The sequence below is a fragment of the Epinephelus fuscoguttatus genome, linkage group LG15, assembly GCF_011397635.1.
Source record: "Epinephelus fuscoguttatus linkage group LG15, E.fuscoguttatus.final_Chr_v1".
In the NCBI taxonomy this organism is placed as follows: Eukaryota; Metazoa; Chordata; class Actinopteri; order Perciformes; family Serranidae; genus Epinephelus; species Epinephelus fuscoguttatus.
In genome coordinates this window covers 14,029,939-14,047,438 of record NC_064766.1, presented here as the reverse complement: position 1 = coordinate 14,047,438, position 17,500 = coordinate 14,029,939, and the positions used below count along the sequence as shown (strand labels likewise).

The 17,500-nt window shown below is 40.4% G+C and overlaps 3 protein-coding genes across 11 annotated transcripts in view; 1 reads left to right on the top strand and 2 right to left on the bottom strand.

Annotated features, from left to right (window-relative positions):
- LOC125901655 (acyl-coenzyme A thioesterase 5-like) overlaps positions 1–17,500 on the top strand; it is a 242,728-nt gene that overhangs the window by 186,790 nt on the left and 38,438 nt on the right. The window lies entirely within an intron of this gene.
- Positions 1–17,500, bottom strand: part of LOC125901656 (H-2 class I histocompatibility antigen, Q9 alpha chain-like) — a 238,290-nt gene that overhangs the window by 193,076 nt on the left and 27,714 nt on the right. The window lies entirely within an intron of this gene.
- On the bottom strand, positions 524–1,816 carry LOC125901660 (uncharacterized). The gene is made up of 3 exons (XM_049597448.1): positions 1,432–1,816; positions 1,126–1,294; positions 524–1,004 (listed from the first exon to the last, which is right to left on the bottom strand). The coding sequence occupies exons 1-3, from the start codon at positions 1,757–1,759 to the stop codon at positions 869–871; spliced, it is 633 nt and encodes a 210-aa protein (XP_049453405.1). The 5' UTR covers positions 1,760–1,816; the 3' UTR covers positions 524–868.

The following is a 17,500-nucleotide window of genomic DNA, read 5'->3' as shown; positions in this document are numbered from 1 at the left end:
TCACAAAGGCCAGCAAGTTGTTCGTGACCACTCAGGAATTTGAATGCAATGCTTGAAAGGTGGTAGGAGCAAAAGACATCAAGTTTTACAATTGTTATAAAAATAATTTCTATAAGAGCAGTGTGTACAGATAATTAGGACATTTACTCTAAACACATTAAAATATTTGTTAGATATCTGTTAGCTTACTTACCTTGAAAGAGATTCTAGATCTTAGTGATGCCAAGAGCCTTCAACCTACTGAAGTGTTACAATAGCACTGAAACAAAAGCTTAGATGTTCTTAACAGGCAGTTTTATTAACTTAACCATTCATAATTGCAGCAAATTGCTACAAAAAGCCAGTTCACATTTTTTAGCCAGTTCAACGTAAAACAAAAAAGCTTATAACATTATAAGCTTTTAACATCAAAGCGTATTAAAGTATATTGTTCTGAATAAAAATGGCTAACAGTTGACCATGAACAACAAACATCACCTCCAAAAGAAGAAAAAAGGAAAGGCAAACACTTTAACTTGCCTCTATAACCACAAAACACTTTCTCAGAGAAAAAATTAAATGACATGAAAATACTTGGAACAAACTCCTGAGCAGTGGCAATGCCAAGGCAGACTGAGGTAGGTGGGGGTGGTGCTGCATACTGAGTCGATGAACATGTATAAAAATCTGCTGACATCAGCTTGGGCTCAAAACAGAAAAAAAAAATGGAAACCTAGCATTCCATACAATGACAGATACAAATGACAGCCAGTCATTTAAAACATACATAATATGAACATCCAAAATTGTGAAATTATGTACGCCCATAGGATGTAAAATAAAGAAAGGCAAATGTCCCCATTACCAGTTCAGGTGATCAAGTCCATCTTTAACATGTCTCTCTCCACTCGTGATCGGAGAGATCTGCGATGAGGGTGAGGACTCTTGGGTTCACTGGAAGTTGCTTCTTGTTTTTCTTTTTTTCAACTTTTGTGCCCTTCTCTGGATTGATGTTGAGGAAACACCTTTATGAACACAAGAATTTATATTCAACCACTAAATCTAAATACAGTAGTTTGTTATAGGGGAGAAAATTGTGTGTGTGTGTGTGTGTGTGTGCGTGTGTGCGTGTGTATTTCCCTGTACCTCTGAAGGAACTCAAGTGTGGAGCCCAGTTCCACGGGATAATGTATATTAAGGCAGTAATAGCTTCCAAGCATCAAACAAATGGCAGAGACGAAGGTGGGGATTTGGTCAATCACAACCTTGTGGTCTACACTCAGCATGAACTGCTTTGCGGCATAGCAGGAGTTTCCTGCAAAGAAAATACAAGTAGAAAATACTTAACAGCACACCAGCCATTGCCATCCAAAAGTGGTCTTAAAAACAAGACAGTGCATTCCATATCATATTTAGCTTTGTTTCTTACCATAAAACTCAAAATCGTCTTACCGCATACAATGATGCATGGTGTCACTGGCAGGCTTTCCACATGTACTTCTTTTGGCAGACATGTTTCTTCCACATAATGAAAGAGATTCTCTTCTTTTTCATCAAAGTAGCAAAGAAGAAGGAGCAACATGTCTTTTAGATCTTCTGAGCAGCCCTCCTTTCGTCCTCTCAAAACTTGCAGGTTTGTGACAAGCTGCAGAATTTTTTTGCTCTTGTCTGTGCAAACGGTTCTCATGAAGTTCAGAAGTCGGTCTCCCTTTTTTTCGACATTACTGAGGAAAGTTTCCTTCAGTGGTACTCCAGTTAGCTCCTCAAAGTGGACTCCCATGCCAATCTACTGGAACAAGAAGGGCCACTCTTCCAAGAGGGTTTGCAGATCGGTCCCCTTGTTTATTTCTTTCCGTTGGGAGTAGTAAGTGCTCTTCATGAGACTTCTCACCTCGTCGTGACTGGGGTTTAACTGCTCACTAAGCATCTTCATTTCATCTTTCTTCTTTTGCTGGGTTTCTGCAGTTTCACTGACTGGAAGAAACTTCATGTCCCATTTAATGCAGCCATAAGTGTCTTGAACTGCTGCTCTTTTCTCAGCTGGGATCTCCTCCGTGTCATACTCATCTGACCCCTTTTGTCGTTTCATCATCATTGGTGTTGAGGACCGCTTTACATTCTCAATCCTGGTTTGTAACTGCTTAACCAGGGAGTGATAGCCTGGTCCCACCACATCACCTTCGATGACATCTTGCAGTGACTTCGGATACTTTGCCAACATTTTCTTGGCAACTTCTACAGAGGCTTTCTTGCAAGGAGACGGCAGACCTTCATCATCTCAGAAACGACAATCCGAATCATTTCTCTACGCAACCGTGGTTTTGGCCTTCTCTCTCAAAACACTGAATCAGTTCTTCAGGAAAATTCTTCCATGGAATCTCAAAGCAGTCAGTCCAGTCTGGACCAGCAATCATGCTGCTGGGTGAAGGAGAGGCAGAGAATGAGGAGCACATCGAGGAAGCTGAAGAGGATAATGGTGACTGGCTGTGGCTTTCAGTGTTCTGTGCTGTAAAACAGAAATAATGACATTAACAAAATGTACTGAATGATGTTTTGTCCTTGGTTATGATAAAAAGTAAACTTTGTCAAAATGTACTCACTGGTTTGTTTCCAGGCAGCCACCAATTTCCTTGCTTGAACTGGTCTGAGTACTGACAACAGATCACCTTCCTGGATAAAGGTAAAATCCTCAGCTGTCTCCACCCCCAGTGATTGTAGGGTGTCCTCTAAAATATCTAGAATTGAGGTTGGGAGTTCTGGCAGCACTCTGGTAATGGCACTGCGTATGCTGCTATGATGTGCATCATCCATTTCTGCATATAAAAAAAATGCATAAAGCTCAGTTAACTCCAGAATGGCAGCCAAACACATCCTTTAGTGTGACACCACACTGTGTTTTAATGGAATCATTTGATGTCCTTCCACTATGTATGATGGCAAAGGACAGAAATCAATTAAGTCACTGATTTTCAGACATTTCATCTTTTCTGTGTCTTTCCTAACTGAGTACACATGGTACTCAGGACGGAGTTCTGCTTTGTACACTGACACCAGAAAATGAACAGTGTCATTTTTTATCAAAATAAGCACCAGTTCACCAAACTCCATGGAGTCAATGCTCCCTGTGACAAGGAACTGTCCTTTCTTGTATGATGTTCCCTTATACATAATTTCTACCGTGACCTTTGTGTTTGTGTCAGTGAAGTCAAATTGTCTGACTGCGTGTTGAATGGCTTTGCTGTACAGTACTGAGTAAAATGGAGAACTATCCTTAACTTGCAAGACAGCTCGACCCATTGATCCTGCTGAAAGATAAGCCTGCAACATCTGATGTCTTTCAGAGAGCGTGTGGCAGAGGTTTTTAAAATTTTTCAAATTCCTCGCACATCTCTTGAAATAACTGTGCTTACTTTCAAAGCGCATTGTCCATAGCCTTATTAGAGGGCCAAATTTCAGAATTAGACCTGGGTAATGACGTAAATAATGGTGCTTTGGTTTCAGGTTACTTTCTGGGAATAGAGCCTTTCTTGACTCTAAATATTCTTGAATAAGAACATCAAGATATGCAGCCTGAGGTACAGAGATGGTCTGGGTGCATATCATCTCCACAATGTCTTTTAGCTGCATGGTCAACTGCCAGACATCATCTGTTGTATCTTTCACTCTGTCACCAATTATGAGAGGCAGCAGCCTTAGAAAATTCCAGTTCTGTACAGCCTGTCCTGAGAGTTTAACTGCTTGAGGACTGACCTCACATGGCTTTGTAGAAGCATCAGAGTCACAGTATTTGAACTGTTTGATGCGCCGATTCAAAGTGGAGTAAGTGAACCATGCCTTTTTCTTGATAAAATATTTGAGATACAGTGCAACATCGTAAGACAAAATACCCTCGAAGATGTCATGTCCTAGACAAGGTGGTAATCCTGGCTGACAGACATTAAAGTGTTTCAAAGAGTTGAATACTGACTTGAACTTTACTCCTTCCACAGCCTGAGTATAGTCAGTCTGGAGGATCAACAGCAGAATCGTAGTTCTCAGGTGTACGCTCTGGTCCGCACAGATTTGGATCACCACCCTGAAATTCAGATTGGGTTATCAGGCAATACCTACAGAAGTACTCTGAGCGACTAAAATTTTCAGAGAAGCCTCCAATACAATGTGAGCCCAAATTATCTCCCACAATGCAATACAAGGTTCCTCTGACAACTGTTTCATCTGATACCACTATACCATTCTCCTCTAATTCCTTCAAGTCTGCTAGTAATTCAGAAAAAACCTTAATATGCCCAAATTCTTTGAAATCTTTCTCTCTGCACAATAACACAAGAAACATATGATCTGTGTCTGACGTACATGAAGTGGCAGGTTAGCAACAGATACATAGACAACTAACACCTTGTGTCTCGTCTTTGCAGAACCTAAAGGGTTTACAACTTCAAAGCGTCCTGGTATAGTAATAGCTTAAGACATGATGGATTTTGACCATAAAAATCATTTGATTTGAATATCTGTCCATCACTAATGTCACTCAGAACATCTGAGGAGACTCAGCCGAGTGCTCCCTGATTTCTGACACAGATCAGACTCCAACAAACATTTCAAAGTCTCTCTCACAGGCACATAATAGGCAAACCTATCTCTTCTGTTCTCATCTTTTCCTAAAAACATTTTCTTAGGCTCCACATAGTTAAACTTTTTTTTGAAAGTTTGAGCTCTTGAGTATATAGTCCTCATTGGCCCTGTATGACATGCAGTGAACAGATCAGATTGCCTGTCAGACTCACAAACTTTGGTGATGTCCTCATCTGATAATGATGTGTCATTTTTTAGCATTGCTGTAAGTTTACTCAAACTAAATGTCTGACCCAACTCGTGTATGTTCTGCATTTCTCAACAATGACCTGAATGGTCGAAGCAGGTAGTAGAAACTGCCCTGCAATTTCAAGTAGAATAACGACGTTTCTTAGAAAAAGGTCATGGAAATCTTGTGACATATCCATGTCACCTTCATCCGTGCTTGTTTCTGTACCCACCTCAGACACTTGAGGGCCAGAGTCAACTGAATCAGTTGGAGCAGATGATGACTGAGGAGCAGTATTTCTGTAAAAGTCACTGATACTGTTGTCTGGAAAATCTCTGTGTTTCCGTGACATGTGGGCAGTAAATGTAGATTTGACCTTAAAAACATTTTTGCATCCTGTCACTGGACAATTCACAGCATGCCCTTCCATAATATGATCCTTCAGGTGAGCTATTAGAGCTCTCCCATCTGAACATTGTCGTGTACACAAAGCCACCATGCATTTAAATGCAGTAAAGTTAACATTAGTGTTAACAGCCATCCCGGCTGTAGCAGGTACATTATGCCTGCGGTAAAAATGAGTCTTAAATGCTCCATATCTGTTAAATGTATGCTTGCAACCAGCTTCGATGCACTTAAATAAACAACGTGGCTCGTTTCGGTGGAGTCTGCAATGAAGCACGTAGCCTCTCAATGTCTTAACCGACTTGCCACAGAAAGTACAGCTATACATTTCCTTAGCTAACGGTTAGCTAACCTAGCTTAGTTGTTGTTCAACTCTTATTTTTGCAAGGGCAAAACAAAACAACCTAGCAAACTGACGTAACTTTAACATTACATAAACCCGAATGAACATTCAAGAAAGAGCTGACGTTAACTAGAAAAATTTGTAGAGGTGCTTACCTTAAGAACAGAGTTATATCTCCCGACTTCAGGACGTGTATAGACTCCACAGATGCTCATTACTGGGTGCGCAGAAATGGCGCCTAGCTGTCGGTCAGAAGGATTCAAAAGTCAACTCTCTCTCTCTCCAGACTCCAGCTCGGTTAACGGCGCTAACGAGGAGACGGGGGTCAAAAACTCCAAAACTTCTATCAAAACCGATTAGACTGTGAGAAGCGGACAAGCCTGGGCAAGGAGTACCTGTGTGTTTTGGTCACGTGACTTTGTTGGTATTATGTCTCGATCTGAGCATGCGCGTGATGCTTATCCAGGTTTTTCGTACCAAAGACGGTGGATAAACCAAGACGGTGCACTGCGAGTCAGTTTCCTGTATCAGTGTCACGTGGGGTTCGCGACCACCACGCCCCTTTAGGAGACTAACAGCAGATACTGAGTTCATTGACTTCAGTGGGAGAAATGAACGTGATTACAGATTATGGCCGATTCTTTCGCCCCATAGTCACGGAAGCAGATATTGGACCCATTTATTGCAAGCCACATGTCTTCAGAACATTCCGACACCAAAATGGCAAATTTCACACGGACAAATCAGGAGAAAATTTACTTTGTTCAAGACCTGTTTCTATCTCAACAACACACTCTCGCAAGATCTGGCAACAGATAGCTCCTCTCTGGTGCTGAAATCAGTGCAGTTTCACCAAAGATACTGGATTAAAAAAATATTTTTCTTCCAGCGGATGTCTTAGTTACAACATGATTGAGCTAACTGGAGTAGTTTCATGTCGTATCCGACAACGGGAGGCTTTTAACAGATGACGTCCTGATGTTAGCTTTGCTGCTAGTGTTAGCTGTCCCTGTCAGCTGCAGCCACTGATGCTTTCTAGACATCGTGATTTCCCAAAACTGAATAAATACCACACATAGCAACACAAAACTGCTTTGCTAGCTCAATCATGTTGTAACTAAGATATCTGCTGGAAAAAATATTTTTTTCACGGACCGTTTAATGAGTTATTACCTATTACAGACACCGCTAACGGTTAGCCCAGCTAATCTACGATAACCAAGCGAGGTTGGCGATACTCGTCTTTGATTGGCGGTTCTCCATCGTCTTTGATTGGGCTACGGGGGACAACGCCTACTTAGGAGACCGGAAATGTATACCATTTCATACAATGGGGGTATATTGTAGGTGGATCATCTTGTTATAATACTGTATCTTTGTTCGCACTGCCTCTGGCGGTCAGGAAGAATGAAATAGAAACCGATTAGACTGTGAGAAGCGGACAAGCCTGGGCAAGGAGTACATGTGTGTTTTGTGTCCAGATGTTTTTAGAAAAATGAGTGAATGGTGGATTTAAAAAGACAGACTGCAGTAGGCTACGACTCACAAAACAGGAGATTGCATTTAAGTAAATGGAGGAGCAGAGCAGGGCAGCTGGTGCAAAATCCCTCTTTATTTAAATTTGGTAGGGGCTAACCCTTTAAAATTGAACTGACAGCAGAAAAGAGGCCTGTGTCTACAAAAAGGTCCAAAAATTATGTGTCACTCGCCTCTATTGATCTTTGAGCTATAGAGGCGAGTGGCTCTAAATAATAATAATAATAATAATAATAATAATGCTGACCAAAGTACCTTGCAGTGAGATACAAACTATCAGAGAGACAGGAAAGCTGGTAGGCTGTCCAGTAAAGTGAACCCAGTGAGACAATAGCCTATGAAAGACAATCTATAGGCTAGTTTACTATTGCATAAATAGATTCATCCTTACAAGGACATTAACATAAAATAACAGTAGCCGATATTATGTCATTGTAAAATATTGGTTTTCTTTAAATCAGCAATATATGGACCATATTTTTAACATCTTGTTTCTGTAAGAAATGACGGTATATACTTTGCTGAATGGTTAATGGTTTTCTACTGTAAATTTAAATGTACACATCAGTGAAATCCGTGATTTATACTGAATAGTACTGTAAATTTTAGGGTTATTACCCACTTTTGACTTTACGGTATTTTCTCATTCATTTTACAATTGTTTGAAAAATCACAGTAAAATAGTGTGTTTTTTACATATTGTACCCGTAAAAATTAGAGTTATGTACTGTTTCTTGATTTATGGAAATTCAGTGTATTTACTACGGTGATATACAATTTTGGAATTGACGGTCCTTTACTATTGCTATTTGACAGTTTTTTACTGTATTTTTTACAGACTTTTTTTACAGTGTACCTGACAAATGTTTTTGTATGTAATTAGGTTGTCCCAGCTCAAAAGTTTATACTTTTTCAGGATATGGCAATGGTGATGTCTAAAGGGTTTTTTGTCTAGTGTTTTAAGTGCTTGTTTGTAAAGTGATTCCAAAGGTTTTAGAGCAGTGGAATGAGCATTAGACCAACTTATCAGACAGTAGGTGATGCGAAATGATCATAGAAAAAAAATATACTTTGGCTGCTTCGGTTGACAGGGAGTCTCTGATAGACCTAAAGTTTGATAAACTGAATTTTATTTTATTACTGACTTTCTTTATGTGTGTTTTGAAGCTGAGAGTTGAGTCAATGTGTACTCCTAAATAAGTCACACCTGGCGAAAAATTTTATAATCTATTGTCGTCCTGAATTTCCACCACTAGGTGGCACGATTATTAAGGAAAGTGCGTTTTGGCTCATAACTCTCATATACTTTGTCGCACATTCAAAAACCTTACATCCGTGTTACGGCGTGTTGACTATCGATCCCTCGCCACTAAATATGTTTGGCATTTTGATGGCTTCAACGACCTCATACCCTCCTGAAAATTGATACACAGGTCAAAAATGGCAAGCTCTTACATCTGATAGGTGCGTCACCCATGGGGGACAAAATGCCTCTATAGCGCCCCCTTGAAATTTTCAAAACACCCTTCCCATAGGGTTTGTTTTGGAGTTTGAACTTGAAAATTGGTATACATGTGTATGTTGTCCACACACATATAAAAGTCTCTCTGGCACCAATGGTCTACTCCAAACAGGAAGTTGGCCATTTTGATTTTGACTTGTCATTTTGGCGTGATTTCCACGTTGTATTTTAACAAACTAGTTCTGGGGATTTCATCCAATCGACTTCAAATTTTTTACAGATCATCCAGAGACCATGCTGATGAAAAGTGTGCTCTGTTATGGCGCTGCCATTTTTGATCCATCGCCAAGCATATTCAAGTAGCTCTCTCTCCCACATAATTCATCCAAACTGCTTCAAAATTTCTGTACATGATAAGAGACCCTCCTTCAACACCTCCATATGCTCGTAGGTAATCTTGCTCATGGCGCCCCCTTGTGGAAACAGGAAATGCCATCTTTTACACTAGGGCTGTCAAAATTGCTCAAAAATGACATTCAAATATTCCTTCTAAAAATAACTCATAGGTTCAAACCATTCGAATATTTTTTTTTTCCGCATTATGTCCACAAGAGGGCAAACTAATACAAGGAAACATACTTATATATGTGTTAATACAAGGAAACATACCTACTTGTAGGTATTTTTATTTCAACATAAACATCTTTGAAAACATTTACATCCCTACACATTAAAACACATAAAACAATTATCTATAACATTACGCTACAAACCTCGTGACCTCTCGCTCGCCCCCCCTCTCTGACCCGTGGCCACACCACCCGTGGAAGCGCTGCGAATAGCCTCGAAGTACCAGACCGTGACCGGCTCGCGTGCTGCAGCGATCGTTTCGGTGTCTGGTCTATTTTCTGCGTGAGTCGCGAGTGAATGTGTCAAGCCAGGTGACAGAGACAACATCAACGTGATCTTGAGGTCTCACCATGAAAAATGAAATTGCTGTAGCTTTGGCATAAATGGTCCAATCTCCACCAAATTTCACATGATTCATAGTAGTCCCACCCTGAACACATTTTCATTACCATATTTCCCTATAATCATAGCGCCACCTAGTGTCGAAAGGAAGTATTTCTTATCAGACACTTATCTTTGGATTAACCTGAAATTTCAGTGCTGTGGTCTATATTTGATGTTCACAAACATGACATATCATCAGTGTCTATGTGTGCTGCAGAGGGTTTAATTTTGATGTCTCGCCATGAAACAGGAAATTGCTATAACTTTGGAGTAAATGGTCCGATCTCCATCAAACTTCAGATGATTTATATTAGTCCTACTGTGAAAACATTTATATGACTGTATTTCCTGATACTCATATACCACCTTGTGGCTACAGGAATCAGGCCTCATTTTACACTTATCTTTTGATTTATCTGAAAGTTAAATGCTGTGGTGTATATTTAATGTATAAACACATGATGTATAATAGTGCGTTCTCTGACTCCCTCTAGTGGAAAGAGGAAGTGATACAAAATGTGAAATATGTCATTCCAGCACAAGGATATGCCAAGTCACTCCAGCATGCGATGTCTAACTTTGACAGAAATGATCCGATGCATCAGAAGGCGTCCTGCCAGCCCCCCGAGTTGCGTGAAGGTGCAAGGGCCCATTCATCGCTGCTTGCAGCTTTAATTATTCTTTATTCTTTCTCCCGCCGCCTCTTTGAGCTGGAATTTGACCCCCTAAACATGCTCAAAAACTCACCAAAATTGGCACGCACGTCAGACCTGGTGAAAAAGTTTAGAAAAATCAAAGAATTAACCCCTAAAGTGCCAAAATAGGCTCTCTAGTGCCACCTAGGCACACTAAAATGGCTGCTGCGGCCCGTAGGAACGTTGTAGAAAGATCAAACCAAAACTGACTTGTTCATCATCAAGACCTACAAATCACACACTGACACCTCTAACTTAAATCCAACAGGAAGTGAGCTATTTGCCCTTTCAAAGTAAGATGTCATCTTTCAAAAATTCTCTTACTAAAAAAATATTTCCTCCTGAAAGACCAAGCCCTGCTAAACAATTCATCTGAACAACTTTGTCATTACTCGAACGGTTTGGATGTTATGCCCTCTGTTGACATATCACAAAACCTCGACAATTTTTGCACCACCTAGACACACTAAAATGGCTGTTGCGCCCTGTAGGAATGGTGTAGATCAAACCAAAACTGGCTTCTTTGTCTCCTCAAGACCTACAAATCACTCATTGACACCACTGAACTACATCCAACAGGAAATGAGCTCGTGCCTCTGAAAGTAACATGAGCAAATGTGTCAGCTGTGAGCTAGACATCGTAAACTTGCAACTAAAATTCACATTTTTGACTCCACAAACATGAATCCTATATGTCTGCAGTTGGGCAGTGTATCTCTCTTGTAGTATGTTCAGATTGACGATCGGACCCACAGTTTGGGAGGAGGAAGGACTAGTTTGAGAAATTTTAAAGCCATCTTGAAGTGTTTGGGCTCTCACCTGACAACATGCAAGCATTAATTAGCATAACAATAGCTTCACTTTGACAGACATAAGCCTGTGTGTGTGTCTTTGTGTGTGTGTGTGTATGTCTGTGTGGATACAATCTTTAAAGGAGAGATTACAACAGCAGAATCTTCATTTGAAACAGCATCTACACGCTATATATCAGTCTTTTCTCCCACATACTACAAAAGCCTTTATTACTGATAATACTGTTGCTACTTTTGTGATTACGACTGTTAAATTGTAATGTAATCTTATACACACATAGTGCTTGGTAATTGTAGCACATGTAGTATGCAGCATGACAAGTGACTTACTTATCAGAGTATTTCTTTGGTCAACAGTCAAGTAACTATGCACAAACACATAATCAAAACCATACAATCTCCCACAGCCCAGCTGCAACTTCCCATGGCACAGGGGGGTTCATGTCACTGGGCACCTTCTCTCTCTCTCTCTCTCTCTCTCTCTCTCTCTCTCTCGTGTCCTGTTACTGCATGTCACTAACTCATCCATACGGCTGAGGCATGGGTCTCGTTAAGATTTTAACTGTACTACTACTCTTAGCGATACTTTTTGACGAAGAAAAAAACTAATTAAGAAAATAAATTGCTTTATTTGCTCAATTCTCATTATGCAACAAAATAGTTTTTTAACAAAACATTTTACTTCTTACAACTTGAAATGTAAAATACATAAAATAATAGTGTTGTCACGGTACCGAAATTGGGACCCACGGTAGCTACGATACCAGTTAAAGTATATTTCTATAATACATCAATGATATTTCAATGGAATAAATTACTTATTGACTTATTCATACTTCAAAAACAGCATCAATAAGTGATTAACATGGAGGGGATCAAAATAAAATAAATAAATAAAATAAAAATCAACCAGCCACCCTCCTCCTTTGACAAGTTAAGAACAGTCCCTAAAGTGCACTGAGGTTTATGGACCGTTACCTGCCACAAAGAGTAATGTGAACGGCTCGTTTCCCCTCTGACACGTCACATACCTGTGCACAGCAGAGCACTATGACTGCCATATTTGACAGGAATACGTATTCCTGTCTGTGTCTGTGACCCCCGTTCAACCCACAACCGACAGGATTCTAGGTATGTTAGGTATTCTAGGTACCTAGGACCAGAGGGGGGGAAATCCCACAACACCCAGCCCAGGCTATAATTATGGTTATGTTCATGTATTTAGAAGTATCTGAAAAATACACAAATAAAATCCCAAATCTGAAACCCTATTTAGTAAATAGCTAATGGTTATTAACTCCATGTGTTGGCTGCTAGCATAATGTTACAAACCTGGACATAGATGGACTAGCTGTGCTAGGGCAGTCAAACATTGTACATCTTTCTGTCTGAATATGATGCACTTTCGCAAGGTGTTTTGACAAATTACTAGTGTTGCTGCCCTTACACGCAAACCATTTGTTACACTTGTGACAACGCGCTGCATCTGTATCAACTCTTGTATTGTAAAGCCACCCTTTTGACCGTTTGGCTCTCTCCGCCATCGTTATCTATCTAAAGGTAGGCTACGAGCTTGAGTTGGTGTATGCGCTGTCTTGTGTGTGTGTGTGTGTGTGTGTGTGTGTGTGTGTGTGTGTGTGTGTGTGCATGTGTGTGTGTGTCACTGGAACAATAGCCCCGCCCCACTGCTCTCCACTCACACACAGCAGGCAGCCAGGGTGAGAGAGACAGATCTCTCATCTACAGAGAGAATAGCAAAAATTACAGTGACAGAGAATTGAAAGAGTTGGTGAGATAAATGTGCAAGATAACGTTTATCTTGTAAAATAGATAAATAAATAAACGCAACTGCTCCAGTACCGATAGCAGAACTGTTAAGGTCAGAGCTTATTAATACTGTGATCTTGAAGAATGTAGCCCCGGGGCTCGTTCAGTACCAGGGTTCGGTACCATCGCTATTCTTCGGAGCCTTTGTGTTCCACTGTCTGGCAGGTTAACTTCGATCACAGCAGTGCCTGCATAGTGTGACGTGTGTGGTTGTGCTGCTGCTGTGGTCCTGCCAGATGCCTCCTGCTGCTGCTGTTATCATTAGTCATACTTCTGCTGTTATTATATACATATGATTATTGTCACATATGTACACTATCAGATATTGATATATACTTTTAACATATTGTACCACAGTAGCCAGAATTATAATTATAATATTATTACTTTCATTAATGTTGTTGTAAGCTATTAACATTATCATCTGTCCTGCATCTCTCTCTCTCTCTCTCTCTCTCCCCTTCTGTCTCATTGTGTCATACAGATTACTGTTAATGTATTATGTTGATCTGCTCTGTACGTCATCTATTGCATGTCTGTCATCCTGGAAGAGGGATCCCTCCTCAGTTGCTCTTCCTGAGGTTTCTACGTTTTTTTTCCCCCGTTAAAGGGGTTTTTTTGGGGAGTTTTTCCTTATCCGCTGCAAGGGTCCTAAGGACAGAGGGATGTTGTATGCTGTAAAGCCCTGTGAGGCAAACTGTGATTTGTGATATTGGGCTTTTTAAATAAAAATGATTGGTTGATTGATTGATTGATTGATTGATTGATTGATTGATTCATGTCATCAGTAGTTTGGTTTTCAGTAGCCTTCAAAGTTCTACTCTCAAGTCACGGGTTCATTGCCAAAAAATGACCTTACATTCCATTGACGTTGCTTGTTTTATCGACATTTCGACTCTTACGAAATAGGCTAATTCACACTGTCTACGTGAGCTGGAGGTCGACAGCGAGAGCCCGAGGTCCCAAACAATGCTGCTTGCAGCTTTAATTCATTTAGTATCCAAATGATGATTTATCTTAGATTCTCTTCTTTTTTTTCAAATTCATTCAGTCCAAACCAGTGAAATCATTTGTAATATGGTGTCATGCAGCCTGTTGATTAATAGTCTATTGCAGTAGGCCCATACTGTCAGTGTTATTCAAAGAAAAGATTAAAATACATAGGAATGTATTTAAAATTAGCTGGTTTGCATTAAATATCGATCATTGTTGCCTTTAATCTATGGTTTGTGTCCTTCTCTTTACACATTTAGGTGAGGGGCATGCTTATACAGGGACAGATAAATATGGAACAGAGAAGATTTGACAAGGCTACACAGTCTTTGGCTAAAGCTGCTGTCTAAATAGTGTTACTGTATTCCAAAATTACTTTATAAAATGACTCTACAGGCCTATACAAATCAACTGATACCAAGAATGCTATGGTAGCCTATGAAAATATGATTGTCCGTACTGTTGTTCAGTGAGGTCAAGCGGAGATCAACATTCAATTTCTATTGGGTATTTTGTCAGCAGTGTAATTGAGTAAAACCTACATTAATTTAGACTCCTAATTTAAAATCTCACACATCTTACCTTTCTTCTGTTACCAAATTTTTGCTGGCAGCCCCTGTACTTTTTGAGATATACTCATTTGAATGTTGGTATGTTGTTTTAGGCAGAACAAAAAAACATGCTCAGGGCTTAAGGTGCTGGCTGCAGTAGTTGGGCTGGTGACATCAGAGGGTGAAGTTAATAGTCCAATAACCTACTTTTATGATAAGATAACACTCTTTGGAACATATTAATAACATTTTGGGGTGATAGTTCAATTTTTGGTTTTGGGGAGTATCCAAACATCAACCAAATTAACTAATTTTGCAGTAAAATATTTTTATACAACCATCTGTTTCAAAAACTAGACATATTAAAGTTATGAAAAACATGGTGGGTATTGGGCCAGACAGAACGCAGATTTTCCGAGGCTTTCCACTGTGTTGACCAATGATTCCAGATTATGCTGAAGTTTAAAGGATTGTCTGGACATTACGTCATTTGTGCCTGTGTGTAGGACAACAGTTTGAGCTGTGGGATGGAGATCGATAATGGATGGAATCAGCTCTAAGAAATCAGTGTTTTTTCCACCAGAGAGGCAGTACGTGATGGAACCTGGAAGATGCACATTTCTAATGATGGAATCACTGATTATAAGAATATCAGGAGTTTGATTTTTACAGCCGTTGTCATAGACCGCTAATTTAGGTGGCAGGGATGGATAGGTGATGACCGGGTCATCTGGAGTAGTAGACACCTGCGCAGCTGACGTCATCACCACCTTTTGAGGAGACCGGCTCCACATTTGGACGGGGGAAAGAGGACTGCGGGGATAATGAGGGAGGAGATGTGCATCTGAAATATTTTTCCCTGGACATCAGTGGACTGGTTGGATGGCTGATGTTACTTACACGCAAGGGCTCCGAAGTCAGAGCCCACTGTGTTGATCAGGTGTATAGCTTAATCAGATGGGGGGTAGGTTAGCAAGCAGCAAAACTGGAGAGATCTCAGTTTACGTCCCATGGGATATTAGTCCTTTGAAGCCAGTTAGCCCCAAGGCTAAAAACAAGCCGGTGCTAGCAGCCGGCAGGAGTTGTCTTCAGTGAGATAAAACTTGGAATTCAGGACGCGATGCCTAGATGCTATCCACTAGTTAAAAGATAGACTTTAAAATGAAAACTGACCAAGACGTAAGTGCCTAAAATTAAAGTAAAAGTGAATTTTCAAGAGCCTTACTGATGGGACTACAAGAACGCCATGCATGCGTACTCCTAATGACAATGCCTTTACTAAAAAAAACATAGTACACAACGAGCTGCCTGTACTAAAGCCAGGTAGCTCCATGTTAGCATCTGGGATGCTAGTTGCTAGCCACATTTCAGAGAAGCCCCACAGACTGCGCTCCCTATAGGCCTTAACATTTTTCATTTTTCATTGTCATTTGCTGTTGAGGAAATCACAACTGTAACTGCCAGTAGCCTGCTAGAATTTAATAGCTGAAATACATGAGGCAGAGATGCAGGGATATGATGTAGGCAGAGTTTATTTTACCCACTACACAGACTCCGCCTTTGCAGCATGTGGTTGCTGCTAGCTTCACTGTATTCATTAAAGCACAGTGCAGCATGACCCAGCTGTGTTTATCACCGGCACCCTTCTACAATGTAATCTATAATGACATAAGAATAACAATAACAATAAGAATAACTTTATTCATCCCCAAGGGGAAATTCAATTATCTGTCAGCTCATCTATTATATGCCAAAGAATTATAAAGCCTGATGGCTGTTGGTATATAGGATCTTGTGTATCTCTGTCCTGCATCGAAGAGAGGAGCCGTCCCCACCGCAGTTTTTTTAGTTCATAAAGGTGTTGTGGAGTGGATGATCTGGGTTGTTCATGATGACCTCGAACATCTTCAGTGTGCATCTCTCCACCACCTCCTCCAGTGTGTCCAACCTGACTCCAATCACAGAGCCAGCTCTTTTGACTAGTTTCTCCAGCCGCCTTGCATCTTTGTGTCTGACTGGCAGAAGTGGAGCAGTGTGGATGAGTGTGAATGAATGAAAAATGACAACAATGAATAGTTTGGATTTTGGATGGTAACGTGTTTCATGACATTGTAAATGTAAAACTATTGGTATATATACTATTACTAATGGTAATGCGTTATATTACTTTGCTTCTCCGAAAAGATAATACATTACTGTAACATGTTACTTTTGTAATGTGTAGCCCACAACACTGACAATAACTGTTGATTAATTAGTTAATTGGATTGTTTTAATAACAGGATCCATTGATTTGATTGTTCAGGGTCATGGGGGGTGGAGCCTGTCCCAGCTGTCATTTGGGAAGAGGCAGGGTACACCCTGGACAGGACGCCAGACTGTCACAGGGAAAGAGACAGATAACCATTCACACTCACATTCATACCAATGGGCAATTTAGAGTCCCCCATAAACCAAACCTGCATGTCTTTGGAATGTGGGGGGAAGTCGCACATAGCACAGCTTTCTTGGCCAGTTTATCAGCTTCAACTGATGGCAATGAACGTGCTCGGCTGCAGGCATGCTAAGGTAGACGCAGCAACTGTATCCCATGTATTTTGGTTGTAAGCTGTGTGAGTGCGCAGAATATTGTCTGTGTATTTTGAGAGTTATAGTGCAAGTGGACATTTCACGTTTTATTCAAATTCAAGAGTGAATGTGAATATGAACTTGCCGCAGTATGTAGCCAAGTTATATTGATGTTTTGTGTTTCTGTGTTTCCAGAACAAAAAAAAGAAGTAAAAAGAATACATATTTAAACTTATATATGTTTGTGTCAAATTATGCAACAAATATGCCGCATACTCCAATCAGAGCTTGGGAATTAAACACAGGGATGTTGATCTGTTCTGTGTCGACATCTATTGCACGTCCGTCCTGGAAGAGGATCCCTCCTCAGTTGCTTCCTGAGGTTTCTAACTTTTTCCCCGTTAAAGGATTTTTGGGGAGTTTTTCTTTCGCTGCAAGGTCCTAAGGACAGAGGGATGTCGTATGCTGTAAAGCCCTCTGAGACAATTGTGATTTGTGACACTGGACTTTATAA

Coding starts and splice junctions, on each gene's coding strand:
- LOC125901660 (XM_049597448.1), bottom strand. CDS start 1,759: ATGGGAGTCCACTTTGAGGAGCTAACTGGAGTACCACTGAAGGAAACT. Junction 1,295..1,431: donor ACCATGCATCATTGTATGCG/GTAAGACGATTT, acceptor TTTTCTTTGCAG/GAAACTCCTGCTATGCCGCA. Junction 1,005..1,125: donor ACACTTGAGTTCCTTCAGAG/GTACAGGGAAAT, acceptor GTGTTCATAAAG/GTGTTTCCTCAACATCAATC.